Source organism: Columba livia, chromosome 1 (genome assembly GCF_036013475.1).
Source record: "Columba livia isolate bColLiv1 breed racing homer chromosome 1, bColLiv1.pat.W.v2, whole genome shotgun sequence".
NCBI lineage: Eukaryota > Metazoa > Chordata > Aves > Columbiformes > Columbidae > Columba > Columba livia.
In genome coordinates this window covers 2924491-2944067 of record NC_088602.1, presented here as the reverse complement: position 1 = coordinate 2944067, position 19577 = coordinate 2924491, and the positions used below count along the sequence as shown (strand labels likewise).

The 19577-nt window shown below is 43.3% G+C and overlaps 1 protein-coding gene across 2 annotated transcripts in view; it reads right to left on the bottom strand.

The window, feature by feature from the left end:
- Positions 1-19577, bottom strand: part of FCHSD2 (FCH and double SH3 domains 2) — a 170769-nt gene that overhangs the window by 35537 nt on the left and 115655 nt on the right. The window contains exons 9-11 of one of the 2 annotated variants that reach the window (XM_065065189.1): positions 18728-18850; positions 14242-14337; positions 12498-12569 (exon numbers count right to left, since the gene is read on the bottom strand). In XM_065065189.1, the coding sequence (XP_064921261.1) occupies positions 12498-12569; positions 14242-14337; positions 18728-18850 (291 nt within the window). The remainder of the gene's footprint in view (positions 1-12497; positions 12570-14241; positions 14338-18727; positions 18851-19577) is intronic. The other variant, XM_065065111.1, reaches the window with a different exon arrangement.

Genomic DNA, 19577 nt, shown 5'->3' with positions numbered 1-19577 from the left:
CCTCCAGTCAACTCGACCCACCCGGTTCAACCAGGACTGCTGATAACTGAACAATCGTGGCTTCGTGATCACCTCCGCCAGCTCCCCCATAGACTTGTGGGTGTCTAAATGGTGTAGTAGGTTGCCAAACATCTCCTCTTGGATTACTGGGGCTTCATTTTGCTCCCCAACTCTGTCTTCCAGCTCAGGGTGCCGAGTAACCAAAGAACATCTGTTTGTACTATTAAAAACTGAGGCAAAGAAGCCATTTAGTAGCTTTCCCTCTTCCTCCATCACTACTTGAGGGTCTCTTCCAACCAAATATCCCTCTGCCATTCTATGATTTGACTTCCATTTTTCTCCCAGCTTATCAGAGTTGCTCCTCCCCTATAAAATGAATTTTCAATGTTCCCATTGATCTTGCCCCTACTCAGCATCTTATTTTCATGAAGAAAGAATACAGACTTCTTTTCAGTCACTTGATGACCTTCTGTGTTATCCCCAAGTGCGTGTTCGATTTTTAATCTATTTATCAAAAGCCCTCGACCAGAAAAATGAAGGCAAACTTTGTGGCTACTCCTAAGGGCATACTAAAAAAAGAAATGAACTGTTATTGGATCACAGTGGTTATATTAGTTATTCATAAAGCGGCATTGTATCCAAGCAGACCTCACCCTTGCTTAAAAGTCTAAAAATAAACAACACAAAAATGGGGTAATAAAAAGAGTTAGGGAGAAACCTAAGCTGTGGTCTGCGTGGATACCAAAAATATAGGTGAAAAAAGGAGACAAGATGGAGAGGCAAAACTTAGTTTCTTGGGGAAGAAAACAGGGATTCCTAAACCGCACGAGAACAGGGAGAACATTGGAAATGCACAGTCAGAATATTGGCTGAGAAGATAATCCAAGGAGAAAAGTTTCAAATCCATTAAGACCTGAAATGCTTCATGAATAAATGGAGGAACTTTACCTGACCTGTGCAAGACCAAGCGGGATTCTGCCCCTCTGCTCCACTCTGTGAGACCCCCCTGCAGTGCTGGTCCAGCTCTGGGTCCTCAGCACAGGACACACATGGACCTGCTGGAGAGGGGCCAGAGGAGCCACAGAAATGATGTGAGGCTGGAACAGCTCTGCTGGGAGGACAGGCTGAGAGAGTTGGGGTGTTCAGCTGGAGAAGAGAAGCTCTGGGGAGACCTTAGTGCAGCCTTTCCGGACTGAAAAGGGGCCAAGAAGAAAGATGGGGATGGACTTTTGAGCAGGGCCTGTTGTGATAGGACAAGAGGTGATGGTTTTAAACTAAAGGAGGGAGATTCAGGCCAGACATGAGGAAGAAATTGTTGCCCTGAGGGTGGTGAGAGCCTCTCCCAGGTTGGCCAGAGAGGTGGTGGATGAACCATCCCTGGAGACATCCCAGGCCAGGCTGGACGGGGCTCTGAGCAACCTGAGCTGGTGAAGATGTCCCTGCTCATGGCAGGGGTGGCACTGGGGGAGCTGGGAAGGTCCCATTCTGTGATTCTAAGCTGCTGGCACTTAAGATGACTGCAGATGAACTTATAAGCACAGAAGCAGTAAGAAGCTGACTGGTGTGGCAGAGTATGCGCTTCAGGAGGGCTTTACAGTTGACCTGAGAAGTCTGCATCCTCAGGTAAATCCAGGCTCCATCAAGTAAGAAATAAAAAACCCACTGCCATTCGAATAGGTATGAAGAGATGAGCTAAACCAGAGATTTATCTGCTATAGACATAAATATCAAAAGTGCAGGGAAGGTGGCGGAGAAACTGAAGTGGCCGGTCCTAACCTGATTTACTAAATTAAGCTCTTGCCTAAGTGTTTTCAGCACTGGATCCTGGTGGTGGCAAGATGTCCAGTGACTCAATTTAACCTCTTCCAAAAAAGAGGGAAACCAAAACCACTCACCATGGCCACAGAATGAAAGAAGAGCCAAAAAACCTGAGCTAAACATAGCTGGACATTCTGTCGCTCTCGCAGGGTTTAGATTACACCAAAAGCAGCGTTTAGCGCTAAAAATTCAGACAGTCAACCAACAGAAAGTACTAGATGACTCCAAGCAGCTAAAGGGCTTAGAGGCCAGCCAGCCTGTGTCTTAAATTAACAAACGTAGACTCGTGTCACTTATCCATTTTTGTACAAAATATTGTTGCAGGTGCAGAAGTCGCCTTACGACGGGGACAAGCACACAGCTTGCATTCTGTCATTGACGGGATTATATCCAGATGCAGATGGCACGTCTTAAAAGCAAAAAGGCAGTTGGCTCTCGAGCCGAAAGCCTCCCTGTTTTTGTAGCTGGAGACTAGAAAAGTTCACGCCGACAAAGGAAAAAATAGGAAACATTTCTTGCACGCAAATGCACAAAACACACCAAAAAATCTCAGCCATTTCTTTTAAAGAATATGAAAAGAAGAGTTGGCATGACAAGGTTGAATCCCAGAAACCCAGAATGTCAGGGATTGAAGGGACCTGGAAAGCTCATCCAGTGCAATCCCCCCATGGAGCAGGAACACCCAGATGAGGTTACACAGGAAGGTGTCCAGGCGGGTTGGAATGTCTGCACAGAAGGAGACTCCACAACCCCCCTGGGCAGCCTGGGCCAGGCTCTGCCACCCTCACCAGGAACAAGTTGCTTCTCAAATTTAAGTGGAACCTTTTGTGTTCCAGTTTGAACCCATTACCCCTTGTCCTACCATTGGTTGTCACCGAGAAGAGCCTGGCTCCATCCTCCTGACACTCCCCCTTTATATATCTGTAAACATGAATGAGTCCCCCCTCAGTCTCCTCTTGTCCAGCTCCAGAGCCCCAGCTCCCTCAGCCTTTCCTCACACGGGAGATGCTCCACTCCCTTCAGCATCTTGGTGGCTGCGCTGGACTCTCTCCAGCAGTTCCCTGTCCTGCTGGAACTGAGGGGCCACAACTGGACACAATATTCCAGGTGTGGTCTCCCCAGGGCAGAGCAGAGGGGCAGGAGAACCTCTCTGACCTACTGACCACCCCCTTCTAACCCACCCCAGGTACCATTGGCTTCCTGGCCACAAGGGCCCAGTGCTGGCTCATGGTCACCCTGCTGTCCCCAGGACCCCCAGGTCCCTTTCCCCTACACTGCTCTCCAACAGCTCATTCCCCAACCTACACTGGAACCTGGGGTTCTTCCTGCCCAGATTCAAGACTCTACACTTGCCCTTGTTCTAGTTCATTAAATTTCTCCCCCCCAACTCTCCAGCCTGTCCAGGTCTCTGATGGCAGCACAGCCTCTGGCGTGTCACCACTCCTCCCAGCTTGGTGTCACCAGCAAACTTGCTGACAGTCACTCTATTCCCTCGTCCAAGTCATTGATGAATATATTGAATAACAGCAGCCCCAGCACTGCCCCTGAGGCACTGCACTAGATCCAGGCCTCAACTGGACTCTGCCCCATTGACCACGACTCTCTGGCTTCTTCCCTTCAGCCAGTTCACAGTCACCTCACTCCCCGCTCATCCAGACCGCACTCCCTCAGTTCAGCTGTGAGGATGCTGTGGGACACTGTGCCAAATGCCTTAAGACAAGGGAGATCACATCCACCGCTCTGCCATCATCCATCCATCTTGTTATGTCCTCATAAAAGGCTATGAGGTTGGTCAAGCTCGACTTCCCCTTGGTGAAGCCATGTTGACTGCCCCTAATGACCCTCTTATCCCTGATATGCCTTGAGATGGCACCAAGGAGAAGTCATTCCATCAGTTTCCCAGAGATGGAGGTGAGGCTGACCGGTCTAGAGTTACCCGGGTCCTCCCTCCTGCCCTTCTTGAACACTGGAGTGACATTTGCTTTCCTCCAGTCCTCAGGCACCTCTCCTGTTTCCCAAGTCTTGGCAAAGCTGATGGAGAGCAGTCCAGCAATGACCTCAGCCAGCTCAAAAGTAAGCTCAACCTTATGATCAACACATGCAGGGATATGCATGATATTTTTCACACAACTGATGGCTAAACACAGCAGTTTTAAGAAAATTGTGAGTCGAGTTTGGTTCTCAGTTTAGTCTCTTACTGTAGAACTAACTTAATTTTAGTTTAGCCAAGAGTGAGCTAGGACTGACTTGCATTTCAGTAAACTTTCCATGTTACAAATGGGACACCCTCCCTTTTTAAAAATACAGATTATTTGCATGTAGTTATTTCTTTCCACTCAGAAGAACTTAAAAGGACCTATATCCACTACTCGTAAGTTCCATAAAGCTCTGTATGCTAAAGATAATAACAAACCAACCTATTATTGCTGCTTTATAGAACCACATTCTGCTTTGTAATCTAATACATTTGCAACTCTTCTCATGGTGTTGAGCATTGGGGGCTGTGGAAGGATGAGGAACAGCCCATCAGGAAAGAATTACATTTAAGCTCATCACAAGGAAGATGGTTCAGGGATATCTGAGCAGAGAAAGGGGATCCTGGGACTTTTTGAGTTGAAAAATAATCTCATCATAATCACTTTTTTTTACTAAAGACATTTTCTAGAGTAATATATTGAATTCCCAATAAATATCGAAGCTGTTCTTTGCCATCTGGTGTCACTGAGACTCTCCTGCCCAAAAGCACCCATGAAAGGAACATTTGTACACGCCACATGTATGAAATGAACTTCTCCAGTTGGTTTTTAGTGGGGGGGTGGAGGGTGTTTATTTTGAATTCTGGTTCAATAATTCCTTCTGGGGATCACTGACCATTCGCTTGAAACCTCCTCTGAACACACTGTGCGCATGGATTGTTATGGCGGCCGATGCCAAACACGGTTCCTGCAAAAGTTTAGCTCTGTATTTTATCATTTTATTCTATTTTAAATGCAGAAAGACCAGAATCTTGATGTTCTGGGGTTTGTTTAAACCAGTGATTCATGAGGCTTTGTTGCCTGTAGCGCTCGATTCTCCTTATTAAGCACTTCTGTTGTACAGCGGACACTGAAAGCCACAAACCCTATTATTAATCTTTATTTTTAAATAGTTTCTCATCTTCTCACTGAAATTGATTTTGAAATTAGAATGTCAGTGAACTTCTATTTTCACCCTCATAATTATTCTCATTTGCCTTGGCTATCGCAGCAGCCGCGTTCACATCCAAATTTCCCTAAAAATCTATAGTGTATTCTGTTATAATCTATAGTTTATTCTATTATAATCCATAGTGTATTCTATTATAATCTATAGTGTATTCTATTATAATCTATAGTTTATTCTATGATAATCCATAGTGCATTCTATTATAATCTACAGTGTATTCTACTATAATCTATAGTTTATCCTATTATAACCTATAGTTTATTATATTATAATCCATAGCGTATTCTATTATAATTTATACTGTATTCTATTATAATCTATAGTTTATCCTATTATAACCTACAGTTTTTTATATTATAATCCATAGTGTATTCTATTATAATTTATACTGTATTCTATTATAATCTATAGTTTATTCTATTATAACCTATAGTTTATTCTATTATAATCCATAGTGTGCTCTATTATAATCTATTGTGCATTCTATTATAATCCATAGTGTGCTCTATTATAATCTATAGTGCATTCTATTATAATCTATAGTTTATTCTATTATAACCTATTGTTTTTTCTATTATAATCCACTGTATTCTACTATAATCCATATTGTATTCTATTATAATCCATAGTGTATTCTATTATAACTTACAGTTTATTCTATTATAATCCATAGTGTATTCTATTATAATCTATAGTGTATTCTATTATAATCTATAGTGTATTCTATTATAACCTACAGTTTATTCTATTATAATCCATAGTGTATTCTATTATAATCTATAGTATATTCTATTATAACCAATAGTATATTCTATTATAACTAGAAATACAGAAAAATTGCTCTCGTTAGGTAACTAAAGGAAAAATAAGTATCTTTTGAATCACCTCTGACACAGAGAAATGGTTGAAATGGATATTTTCAATACAATCTAAACAAAGATCTATTTCTTCAGTGGCCAATTCAAATATTATTTCTGGTCTGACTTAGAAATTATTCTGAGCTTTGCTTAAACAGTGTTTCCTGACTCTAAAAAAAAAAAGAAATCAAAAGAATTCTAACAGCATGTTCTCTAAATTAAAATAAAATCAATTAGGTAGTGAGGCAATTTCAGCTCATTATCCTTCAAGTAAATCAGAAACGATGTTAAAATTCAAGCCCAGATAAGAGAGTCAGTAGCCCCAGGGGGTGGAATTTCCCTTTTCTTCAAACGACCCTTTCAATATCAACCTCAAATATGAATATTAGATCTCAGACCTTATTTTAACCTCGACTGGGGTGGGGGAAATGAAGTAAAATCGGTTTTAGTCGTGTTCAGTTATTCAGGGAATGTGGAGCTTTGCCAGGCTCCCACTTGCATTTACTCACCATTTCCTTACCTGGGTGAGGCTATTTCTCCTCAGCAATAATTCTAATATTATACTTTAATCAAAATAAATCATAACTTTTTGGGGTGTATTTAGCTTCGAGAAGTTACAGTTAAAACCAAGCACCCAACCCTATTCTGGTATTAAAAGCACAGGCAGAAAAAAGTCTAACTGGAGTCCAGTTGAGGCCTGGATCTGGTGCAGTGCCCCAGGGGTCAGTGCTGGGGCCGGTGTTATTCAATATGTTCATCAATGATTTGGACGAGGGAATAGAGTGACTGTCAGCAAGTTTGCTGGTGACACCAAGCTGGGAGGAGTGGCTGACACACCAGAGGCTGTGCTGCCATCAGAGACCTGGACAGGCTGGAGAGCTGGGCGGGGAGAAATGTAATGAAATAGAACAAGGGCAAGTGTAGAGTCTTGAATCTGGGCAGGAACAACCCCAGGTTCCAGTGTAAGTTGGGGAAGGAGCTGTTGGAGAGCAGTGTAGGGGAAAGGGACCTGGGGGTCCTGGGGACAGCAGGGTGACCATGAGCCAGCACTGGGCCCTTGTGGCCAGGAAGCCAATGGTACCTGGGGTGGGTTAGAAGGGGGTGGTCAGTAGGTCAGAGAGGTTCTCCTGCCCCTCTGCTCTGCCCTGGGGAGACCACACCTGGAATATTGTGTCCAGCTGTGGCCCCTCAGTTCCAGCAGGACAGGGAACTGCTGGAGAGAGTCCAGCGCAGCCACCAAGATGCTGGAGGGAGTGGAGCATCTCCCGTGTGAGGAAAGGCTGAGGGAGCTGGGGCTCTGGAGCTGGACAAGAGGACACTGAGGGGGGACTCATTCATAGTTACAGATATCTGAAGGGTGAGTGTCAGGAGGATGGAGCCAGGCTCTTCTCGGTGACAACCAATGATAGGACAAGGGGCAATGGGGACAAACTGGAACACAAAAGGTTCCACTTAAATTTGAGAAGCAACTTGTTCCTGGTGAGGGTGGCAGAGCCTGGCCCAGGCTGCCCAGGGAGGTTGTGGAGTCTCCTTCTGTGCAGACATTCCAACCCGCCTGGACACCTTCCTGTGTAACCTCATCTGGGTGTTCCTGCTCCATGGGGGGATTGCACTGGATGAGCTTTCCAGGGCCCTTCCAACCCCTCACATTCTGGGATTCTGTGAAATGCTAAAATACAGAATATACAAAATACAGACCTACAGAAAACATAAAAATTACTAAATAAAGACTAAAATAAAATATAAAAAATGTAGAAAATACAGAAAAAATACTGAATACCGAAAAAGCAGAGCATTATCTGAAACTTGTTCATTTGGGCTTAAGTACATGAGGGATTATTTTTTGATTAGCTGTTCATATATTTATATATATATTTATATATTTCATGAACTTTTTTTGGTATTTAAATATTGATGTAAAACATCAACTATTTATATTCAATAACTGTAAAACCAGAACATAAGTTGTTTAGAAAATGAAGGAATTTTAAAGTATTTAATGCTCAATACATTTTGAGCATATTTTAAACATTTAAACACATTTCATAGTAAATGCTGAAATGTATAAACATCTTTGCGTCTGTATCCATGCACAGAAACCTTCTGAAAGTAAATTCTGACAAAGCAGAGCCCTCAACTGAGTTCCTATTTATACAGTAATTTTGATTTATTTTCAAATCCCTGAGCGCTTTTGGAGGTAAGAAAATGAGCCTTGGCACAAACACGATGTCCTTTTGTAAGTATAGCTTAAATAACTTATATAGCTCCATATAAGGTGCTCAGAAATTCAATATATTCCTCTGTGTACAATGCTGAAGTGAAATTTGCTGATGATACCAAGTTTGGTGGGAGTGTCGACCTGCTGGAAGGCAGGAGGGCTGTGCAGAGGGATCTGGATAGACTGGAAAAATGGGCTGATTCCAATGGGATGAAGTTCAACAAGGCCAAGTGCCGGGTGCTACACTTTGGTCATAACAACCCCCTGCAGCGCTCCAGGCTGGGCACAGAGTGGCTGGAGAGCAGTCAGGCAGAAAGGGACCTGGGGGACTAATGGACAGGAAGCTCAACATGAGCCAACAGTGTGCCCAGGTGGCCAAGAAGGCCAATGGTGTCCTGTCCTGTATCCAAACCAGCGTGGTCAGCAGGACAAGGGCAGTGATCCTTCCCCTGTACTCTGCATTGGGGAGGCCACACCTGGAGTATTGTGTTCAGTTCTGGGCCCCTCAGCTCAGGAAAGAGATTGAAGTGCTGGAGCGGGTCCAGAGAAGAGCAACAAGACTGGGGAAGGGACTTGAGCACAAGCCCTATGGGGAGAGGCTGAGGGAGCTGGGCTTGTTTAGTCTGGAGAAGAGGAGGCTTAGAGCTGAGCTCAGCACTCTCTAGAACTACCTGAAGGGCAGTTCTAGCCAGGTGGGGATTGGGCTCTTCTCCCAGGCAGTCAGCAATAGGACAAGGGGCCATGGGCTTCAACTCTGCCAGGGGAAACTGAGGCTGGAGATGAGAAAGCAATTCTTTGCAGAGAGAGTGGTCAGGATTGGAATGGCTGCCCAGGGAGGTGCTGGACTCACCGGCCCTGGAGGTTTTTCAGCTGAGATTGGCCATGGCACTTAGTGCCATGATCTAGTCAATGGACTGGAGTTGGACCAAGGGCTGGACTGGATGATCTCTGAGGTCTTTTCCAACCCAGTCCATTCTGTGTGTGATTCTGTGTGTGAAATTCATTCTTATTCTCACAATCTGTCCATAGATTCAAATAGCGAGGGATGAAACCACAGAACTTTCCGCTGATCTGACCGAGTCATTGTTTTTCTGCAAATTATGGTGATATTTTTTCACGTCCATATAAATCATTTTGATTTGAAAGAAAATGGCAGCATCAGTAAATGTACGGGGGGAAACTACAGAGGCGATATGGTGATAAAAACCAGGAAAACAGACCTGAAAAGTTTAATGTCAGCGTTTTGTCGCCGTTCTCCTGCACCCTGGACGTGCGTTGGGTCTCCCGGCTCGTTTTCTCACATGATAACAAGCGGTTGATGGAAAAAGAATCTTTTCCAAACAGGAAAGAGAGAAAAGCTGCCTCATATCCTTTCTTTTTTGCCCTGTTCTTATGGCTTATCTGTGTGGGGACAGTATGTTTTCAACGCTTAATAAATAGCGCTTGTCTCGTGGGAGGATGTTCGGCGATTAAATTATCACTGTATTGAATATGTAAGGTCGGCATGTGCTGACTGTTTTTTCTTGTGAGGTCAAAGGTATTTCCAAAGCCATTTATATGTTTCTTCTATCTTGCTGTTCGTAAAGGCCCAAAGGATCTTGTGAGTTTGTTCATTGAAAGGGTTAAAACTGGGAATTTCTCAATAACTTCTTACTTTATGAGAAGCCACTTACTTAAGGCAAAGTGGTTTAAAAAACAAAAATTAAATATATATATGTTTTAAATGAATTTCTATCAGTCAAAATCACCTGAGACAATGCAACAATCTAAGTGTTTTAATAAAACGAACAAATGTATAAGGTTGAGCTCAAAATATGGGGGTATTTTAGATAATGGAAAATAGCTGTAAACATTCTCCTTGTAGACACTCAAGTCTCCATTTCCAGTGGGATGGCAGGGAAACAAAAATCCTGAAAATGTTGGTAAGGTGGAAAGCCCTTTCATGCCTACCTTTTATAAATGAATAGTCTCTTTTGGAGGCTTTGACTGCACACGGTGAGAGTATTTTGAAAGTAAATTAACCTGTTGGCTTTATAGTAATAATGATACTTGACTCCTGGGTGGCATGGCAATCCATTCTGAGTTATTCTTTGGTGATGGCTTTATCACAGAATCACAGAATCATTTCAGTTGGAAGAGACCCTCAAGATCATCGAGTCCAACCATAACCCACCCCTGGCACTGCCCCATGTCCTGAGAACCTCATGTCCGTCTGTCCAACCCTCCAGGGATGGTGACTCCAGCACTGCCCTGGGCAGCCTGTTCCAATGCCCCACAGCCCTTTGGGGAAGAAATTGTTCCCCACATCCAACCTCAACCTCCCCTGGCGCAACTTGAGGCCGTTTCCTCTGCTCCTGGCGCTTGTTCCTGGGGAGCAGAGCCCGACCCCCCCTGGCTCCAAGCTCCTTTCAGGCAGTTCAGAGATCAGAAGGTCTCCCCTCAGCTCCTGTTCTCCAGCTGAACCCCCAGCTCCCTCAGCCGCTCCATCACACTTGTGCTCCAGCCCCTCACCAGCTCCGTTCCCTTCTCTCAACTCGCTCCAGCACCTCAAGGCCTTTCTTGTGAGGTGATCCCACCACCTCTCTGGCTCCCATTTTGAGCCCTGAGGTGATTTTGGTGCCCATGGGACCACAATTTTGAGCCCTGAGGGGCCCAAAACTGCCCCCAGGATTGGCAGTTTGGTCTCCCCAGGTCCCAGCACAGGGACGGTCACTGCCCTGGGCCTGCTGGCCACACCAGTGCTGGTACCAGCCAGGATGCTGGTGGCCTCTTGGCCACCTGGGCACACGCTGGCTCATGTTCAGCCGCTGGCACCAACACCCCCAGCTCCTTTTCCGCCGGGCACTTTCCAGCCGCTCTTCCCCGAGCCTGTAGCGCTGCCTGGGGTTGCTGTGACCCCAGGGCAGGACCCGGCACTTGGCCTTGCTGAACCTCAGACAAATGGCCTCAGCCCATCCATCCAGCCGGGCCAGACCCCTCTGTATGGCCTTCCCACCCTCCAGCACATCAACACTCCACCCAACTTGGTGTCATCTGCAAACTCACTGAGGGTGCACTCAATCCCCTCATCCAGACCATTGATAAAGAGACTAAACAGAACTGGTGCCAACACTGAGCCCTGGGGACACCACTCGTGACCGGCCAACAACTGCATTTGGCTCCGTTCACCACAACTCTTTGGGCCCTCCAGCCAGTTCTTTACCCATCACAGATACACCATCCAGACCACGAGCTGCGGCTTCTCCAGCAGATGCTGTGGGACACGGTGTCACAGGCTCTATGCAGTGTAAGCACACAACACCCACAGCCTTTTCCTCATCTGCTAGGTGGGTCACCTTGTCATGGAGGAGATCAGGTTGGTCCAACAGGACCTGCCTTTCATAAACCCATGGAGACCGGCCCTGATCACAAGGTTCTCTTGTATGTGCCCTGTGATGTTACTCAGGATGTTCTCCTCCATAAAATCAAATTTTGAGATGGACCATGTAAAACTGGAATTTACAAAAGCATTCAGATTTCTCCATGTAGGTGAACTGCACATCCAGGTCATTTACAACATTCTTGTTGCCTACAATACTCAAAATTTCATCCCAATAATACGTAAACACTTCAAACTTTGTCCCAAGTCGCAGTGGATCAGGTATTTAGCTTGAAAACAGGTCCTAAGTTGTTCTTGGAAAAGGTTAATATGAAACGCTTGATTAGATGTATTAATCACTCTACTTATATTTCTTTCAGTGTGAAAATGATCATGCATAATGCACAAAAACCAAAAAGCCAACTCATCAGCTCTGTAGATCATCTACAAATAGAATAAGTGGCAAAAGAATGCTCGATAATTGTTTTTCGATTAAATGTTGTTGAATTAATTAGAAAAAATATGCAATTTTTGATGAATTCAAAAGCCTGAGCAAAAGCCTTCAGTCTCTTGTACTTATTTATTAAAAATGGTGAATATGTAACCTGCGATTGTGCAGGTAGGACCCTGTTAGCTGGTGGTAATCACCTATCTATCTATCTAGATATCCATATATATATATATATATGGATATATATATCAGAAAACACCTGCATTATTTATTGTTGTGAAAACTGGCGTCGCTCTCTCGAGCTGTGAAATTCTAATTCATGCCCCCAAAAGGTTATAATATCAATTATAAATGCCGTGCGTTAAGTGTGAAGCCGATCCCCCAAAAATAAGTTAAATCACCTTCTTTCCTTCTTTAACTTACATCTCATTGTGGGAAAAGTCTTTAGGTTTTGTGTGTGTGATTTATTTATTATTTTAATATATATATTATGCATTCTGTTGCCACCTCTCCACGAGTGGAAATTCAGCGTCCCGAGACACATGCACACCCGTAAAGACGCAAAGGCTGACGGTAAATAGTCCCATATACCTCTGCTATGGTCATTCTCATAGCACTGACCGGGGAGGGCTCAATATCCACCAGCTGGACGGTGTTAAAACTCTGGAGGCAGCGATGGCAAAAGGATGAAAACAGCAGCAAAGGTTAGAAAGGCAAGGACAGTTAGGAAGAGTTTGTATTAAGAACAGCTTAAAACTCGAGGGAAATCATTGACTCTAAGCCAAGGAGTGAACAGAAAAATCAAAATTGCAGTTTGTTAAAATGGCAAGAGAAAGGAAACTGTGTTAGAGGGGTTAATGTGTCTGGAAAAATCCCTCTTGTGTGATCTATTAACAGGGTTCTTGAATTTAACCACCTAAGTCGTTTTATGAATGAATTCAACTAATTAAAAGCTGCACTTTGTAAAGAATCTAAACTTAAAGATGTTATTTCTTACAATATCAGTAGTGTCACTGGGACACTTTTGTTAAAATGCTGTTTGGAAATATATTTACATACTTAACTTTTATGTCACTGCAGATTGGTTTGGAAGCAACATACACACCTGTCCTGGTTTTGTTAAAAACAAGACCGGTTCTCTTTTAGTGACTTTTCTTCCAGCTCAGTTCTTCTAGGTGGCTGCACTTTGCTGAGTTTTACCTGCATATTTTTCCTAGGATGCTGCACTCGGTGCTGATAAGAGACCAAGGAAATGCCGATGAAGCTCGTGTTTAGATTTATTACTATGGTAGCTAAGGAAGACTGATAAGTTTCCCCACGTTCTGTTGTGAGAAGAGCGTGTTTGAGGAGGGGTGGATGGCACAGGTGACTAGAACTGACCAACATTAGTATTCCATCCCATAATCATCATACCCCCTATATAAGAGGGTGATCACAGGGTCACTCTCTCTTCGCCCATGGGCGCCATCTGGAGAGGCCCCTGTCTGTCTGTCTGTCTGTCTGTGATCCACAGGCCCTGCATCCTGCACCCAGGTTCCGCTTTGCTGTGCAGTCCCGCCCGGGACTGCCGGGGCCTGCGCTGCAGCTGCTGGAGCCGCCAGCTCCGCACCCCCAGCTCTGCTGCTGAGTGACGCCAACTCCGCATCCAGCATGAGAGACTGGCTTTGTATACTTTGTATATGTATTCTTCATTTATTAGTAGCATTAGTAAAACCCCTTAAAACTCTCCAACTTGAAGTCTAAGTCTCTCTTCCTTTCCCCTAATCTTTCTTATCATCTTTCCGCTCTAAAGGAAGGGGTGGCAGGAGGTAAAGGGGATAACAGGGAGCGTCTGCCACAGTTTATTGCCGCCTTGCCTTAAACCCTAACAGCACCGAAATAATCTTTCCTGAGATTCTATTGGAATGCAATGTTTAAACAGTATTCTTTCTAAACCTATATGTGTGTAGAAATATTCCTGGAGTAATTCAGAGGTATACGGACACTTTATTTGCCACAGCATCACGCAGGTTGTAAATCAGTATTAGTGAATATGATGAGAACTTCGCCAGCAGGATAAAAAGCTGATAAAATGTAGTAAGAATTATGCTGAAAGCAGAAAACCACGGGACCGCTAGTCCCGATTTGGAAGCAAAAATCAAAGTTTCAGCTCTTCTGTGGATCATGTTTGATGCTTTTGTTACATTGACCTACCTACTGCAATGGGAATTAGGCCATTTTCCCAAAATACAACACGAGGTTAAAGCAGAATGGGGTAACGCTGTGCACATTTATAAGGGTTTTCTTCAAAAGGGAGCGAGAGGAACTAAAGGAGGGAATTGGGGAGGGGTCTTACGGTGTCGCTGTCGCTGGGTTGGAACTGGAAAGGCTGTGGTTTGTGGAACACGGAGTTCTCCTGTAGAAACAGCTGGAGGTTGTAATCCCGCACCACCTGAGAAAGGAATAAACCCCGTTTAGAGCCGTTATTTTGCACGTTTTGAAATATTGCCTTGATATATAGTTAAATTAGAGCGTTGCGGTGAATAGAGACAGACAACAAAAGGGAATAAAGGTCTTGATTCTGGCCAGAAATACCCAGAGTTATACACGAGTGATTGGCAGGACAAATACTGCATGACAAATAGTTAAAAAATATCTATTTTTAACCTACAAAAGGCAAAACTGGCGAGAAAAAAGCCAATTAGTGAGTATAGAGTTTGTGGTGTCACTACCATCAATATTTTTGTCTCCTCTTGTGGGTAATTTGTTGTTAGTTCTTTGGGAAATGGTTTATTTTTACAGCAATTATTCACTGGAGGAGCTGAAAAGACAACTTGGAATATTGTCTATGAAATCAGTTAGAAAATTAATCTCTTTTTATGAAATTGTTTTCAGGGAAAACCCTCAAAATGTGCATTTTGCTAAATCAAAATGACTCCAGCTACTAAATTTGTTTAATGATATATTTCAGATAGCACGGCGCATATCCCTAAACAAACCTCTTATGGCAGAATTTACACAGATTTATAAAGAAAACACAGTGATTGCGATAGGAAAAAATAGGAGCATCACTTGCAGAATTCTACAGAGAATTCAATGCTTCAATTGACGGAAATATGTAAATAGCAGCATGGAATTCTAAAAATCTATTACCAAGTGGAGGGTTTAATGCACAGAAGTATATAATGGTGTTTATCCAGAAATAGCAGCGTTGTATATGATGAAGAATTCTGATTACACTGCCTGCAATGGTAAATATGACATGTTCTCTATTGCATCAAAATGTTGATGTTAGTGGAATATTGAAGTGTAAAAAATTCATCTTCAGTTGAAGAAAGGAAATACTCCCCCATGGCCAATAACGCACTCATTTAAAGTACATTAAAATACATAATTACCACGCCGATTTGAGCAGTGGAATGTAAACACATTGGAATGTGTAGAAAACACAAAGAGAGGCGTTTTATTTATTTCCCATAATTAAAAATTTGGCAAATACCAACGGAGGAATCACCTGCAGTTCGAGTGACGCTCAGCGCTGACGTAACGTCACTATTTTAAACCAAATTCAGTTACAAATCACTGCAAAGTGTCGTTACTGTGAACACGAAAACCCACACGGTTATTTTATTGCAATGAGTTTCCACCGTAGAGCTCGAACTCAAAAGCAACTTGGTTCTTCAGAGAAGAAAAACCACCTTTACAACAGGACTCAAAGCAACTATATTTTGTTAAAAATGAGAACAAATATCATAACGTGACACTTGGGGGAATGTACAAGTCCAGCATATTAATGCCCCGGAGCATTTTGCACATTAGATTCGACAATTGTTAGGAAGACAATCAAATGATTTCTGAGCAACACGGTGTGTTCTGGACTTAAGCAGCCACTTTTGTAAATGTAATTCAGAAATCGAATCAATGTTTTCTTTCTGAAGTCAACGTCAATTGACATGTTAAAATCCAAATCAAATGTTAAATCTGTACCATAGGTAGAAAGAAGGTATAGAGAGATATAAATGGAATTACTTGCCACGATTTGTGAAGTTTCTGACCAGAATCATGGCAGAAACGTGATTCAAAGGAGCAAACGGAATTGCAGCAAATGTTCCAAAGAAAATCAGAATTATTTTGCAAATAGAGAAGTTCAAGAAGTACAAGTCTTGACTAATACGGTTCAAGTGAAAAGGAACTTCAATTGCGTTTTCATATGCTCAGGGGAATATTTGCTGAGGTCACCCCAACTTAGAAGTAATAAATCCTCCAAAGCTGCATCAAACAATGGATGACAAAGTGTGAACAAACCCTTCATTTTAGATAGAAAACTGTGTTTTGAGATGCTTCCCTCAACCCCGACTGACAAGCAGCAGCGCTGGGAAGCAACTGGGCTCATTTTAAACCAAATATCATTTAATTCCATCCTGTGAACAGAAATATAGTTACAGAATCACAGAATCCCAGAAAGTCAGGGGATGGAAGGGACCTGGAAAGCTCATCCAGTGCAATCCCCCCATGGAGCAGGAACACCCAGATGAGGTTACACAGGAACACGTCCAGGCGGGTTGGAATGTCTGCACAGAAGGAGACTCCACAACCCCCCTGGGCAGCCTGGGCCAGGCTCTGCCACCCTCACCAGGAACAAGTTGCTTCTCAGATTTAAGTGGAACCTTTTGTGTTCCAGTTTGAACCCATTGCCCCTTGTCCTACCATTGGTTGTCACCGAGAAGAGCCTGGCTCCATCCTCCTGACACTCCCCCTTTAGATATCTGTGAACATGAATGAGTCACCCCTCAGTCTCCTCTTGTCCAGCTCCAGAGCCCCAGCTCCCTCAGCCTTTCCTCACACGGGAGATGCTCCACTCCCTCCAGCATCTTGGTGGCTGCGCTGGACTCTCTCCAGCAGTTCCCTGTCCTGCTGGAACTGAGGGGCCACAGCTGGACACAAGATTCCAGGTGTGGTCTCCCCAGGGCAGAGCAGAGGGGCAGGAGAACCTCTCTGACCTACTGACCACCCCCTTCTAACCCACCCCAGGTACCATTGGCCTTCCTGGCCACAAGGGCCCAGTGCTGGCTCATGGTCACCCTGCTGTCCCCAGGACCCCCAGGTCCCTTTCCCCTACACTGCTCTCCAACAGCTCCTTCCCCAACTTACACTGGAACCTGGGGTTGTTCCTGCCCAGATTCAAGACTCTACACTTGCCCTTGTTTTAGTTCATTACATTTCTCCCCGCCCAGCTCTCCAGCCTGTCCAGGTCTCTGATGGCAGCACAGCCTCTGGCGTGTCACCACTCCTCCCAGCTTGGTGTCACCAGCAAACTTGCTGACAGTCACTCTATTCCCTCGTCCAAATCATTGATGAATATATTGAATAACACCGGCCCCAGCACTGCTCCCTGAGGCACTGCACTAGTTCAGACGGAAAACACTAAAGCATTTCTATCAATAAGCTGAACGTAGCTTCTGATCTTGTGCTTTAAGAACTAAAAAATCACAATAAATATTTAAAATCTTTGTTTTGACAGCAAGCTGGGGTTTGTTCCAAATTCCTAAATCGCTGACAAATTCGTTGTGTGTTTAACGCTCAAGCGTTGATACACTAATAGAATTTCTCCTCCTTATTTATCCTTCTTGAGCTGCTTCTTGCAACGTGGATCTACACGAAATATGGTTCAAAATCAAGGATGAGCAAAACCTACATCCATGGAACAGGCCACCATGATTAGTATTTGAGAGTGGGACACGCGTTTTCAGTAGCGATTTAATCCGATTTTCTCTCCTCTGCATTCTTGAATTGCAAGAAAATTGCTGCTAATGAGCTCCAAACAAGTGGTAAAAATCCCGTCTGGGCCTGGAAGTTGTATTGACATTTTTCTGTTGGTCTTCCGGGCATTGTAATAACTTAATAAAGCAGAAACGGGAGTATTTTCCTCAAGTATTCCAAAATACCAAATATTGAACACAATATTGAGAAATGAAAGATGAATATGTAGACATGATATATAAGCAGATTTAGTTAAAAGATTCAAACCCAGCCTTTTTAGGGAAGATATTTGAAGCCGATATACGATATACAACGAGGTAAATTATTACGAGTTCTTTTCTGACAGAAGACAAATGGTATTTTCATTATCTTTACAGCTGCTGCCAAGTAAATTCAAAGACAAGGTCGCACAACACTCTTAATCCATTCGCTTTCCACCTAATAAGATGCGAGTTCGCATGTTTGCAGGTGAATAAAGAGCGTGTTAAATATGTTATTTCTACATAAATCTACATAAATCCTCCCGTAAACGAGCTCTGTTCTGTGCGGGTGGTTACGGTGTATGTAGAAAGGAATATTATGAGCTTGTTTGAGCTCAATGGCAATTCTTTTTTAATTATTTTTAGCCCAGCAGATGAATTATTTAAGTATCAAAACGCTCCTGGAAGCGATCGTGGATTTGATCCTGGCCGCTCCACAAAGCAAACAACCCACGTCTATGACAAGACTCTAATCTGTTTGCTGTATTTGCCAATCTTAATTCAAAGGAGAAAACGCTGTAATATTTTGGGGTTTTGTTTTAAGCTGACAGTCAATTATTAAGCAACGATCCAGAGAGTTCCGCGGGGTTTTGCAGCGACGGGTGATTCACGCGGTTCCCAATGACGCGGATGAATTCTCAGATGAAATTTCTCCCTCCAAACGTGCGGATTGAGAACAACCCAACATTCCTCGACCGCCGTTCTCTAAAGATCTTCTGCTGTGTCAACATCATCTACGGTCTCACTTCTTTTTCTCAAGCCATGGAGCTTCTATATACTCTTAAATATTCCCTTACAAAGGATTATTCAGTTAAAACTTACCCTGCTGGAAGTCTCCAGTAAAAACTGGAAGGTGTTCTGTACAGCTTGGCACGTCTCTAGTTCAGTCCTGCTGAATGCCATTAAATAGTCCTTCAGGTGATCGTATACGTTTCCATCCAGAGCCTGGAGGAGGGAAAGAATTTGGGAAAATTAAGAAAGAAATGAAGAAAAAGCAACGGGCACTTTGATTTTTCATATTCACGTTTAGATTTTAAGATGCTCTTGTAATTTCTTTGACGTATTCACCTAGAATTATTACCCTTTCATTTTTGACATCCATTAGATGGCACCACAGAGCACCGGATCAATATCTCGTTATTTTTAATGATTTTCATCCAATTTTGTAATGTGGCTGTAGCAGGAGAGTGAGGGCAAGTTTGGAGGAGGGAATACGCTTAGGGAAATGTCATTTATGGCAAAAAAGGGATTTAGGAACTTCAAGGATTTGGGGGTTTTACCAGCCACCATCACTCAGATGCTTCAGATCCACGCTAATTGCTTATTAAAACCTGCTAATCAATACCTGCCATTTTAGAGAAGCGTAAAACATCCCTTTTGTGCACAGAGATGCGAAAAACATAATAAAAATAGATTATATGTAAGATATAAAGGGCCAACTCTAAACCCCTGTTGTAACCAGAGTCAGAATATCACATAGTGCGGCCTGGGTTAGACCAAGGTTTAAAGCAAGTTCTAGATTAAAAACATACGAGTTCACAAGTGACCGACAATTTCATTTCAATTTCACAGATATTCATTTAAATAGTATAAACCAAATTTTACAGATAACTGTTGAAACAGCATATTCACTGAAATAGTGATTGTCAGATCGCACATGATTCAATAATTC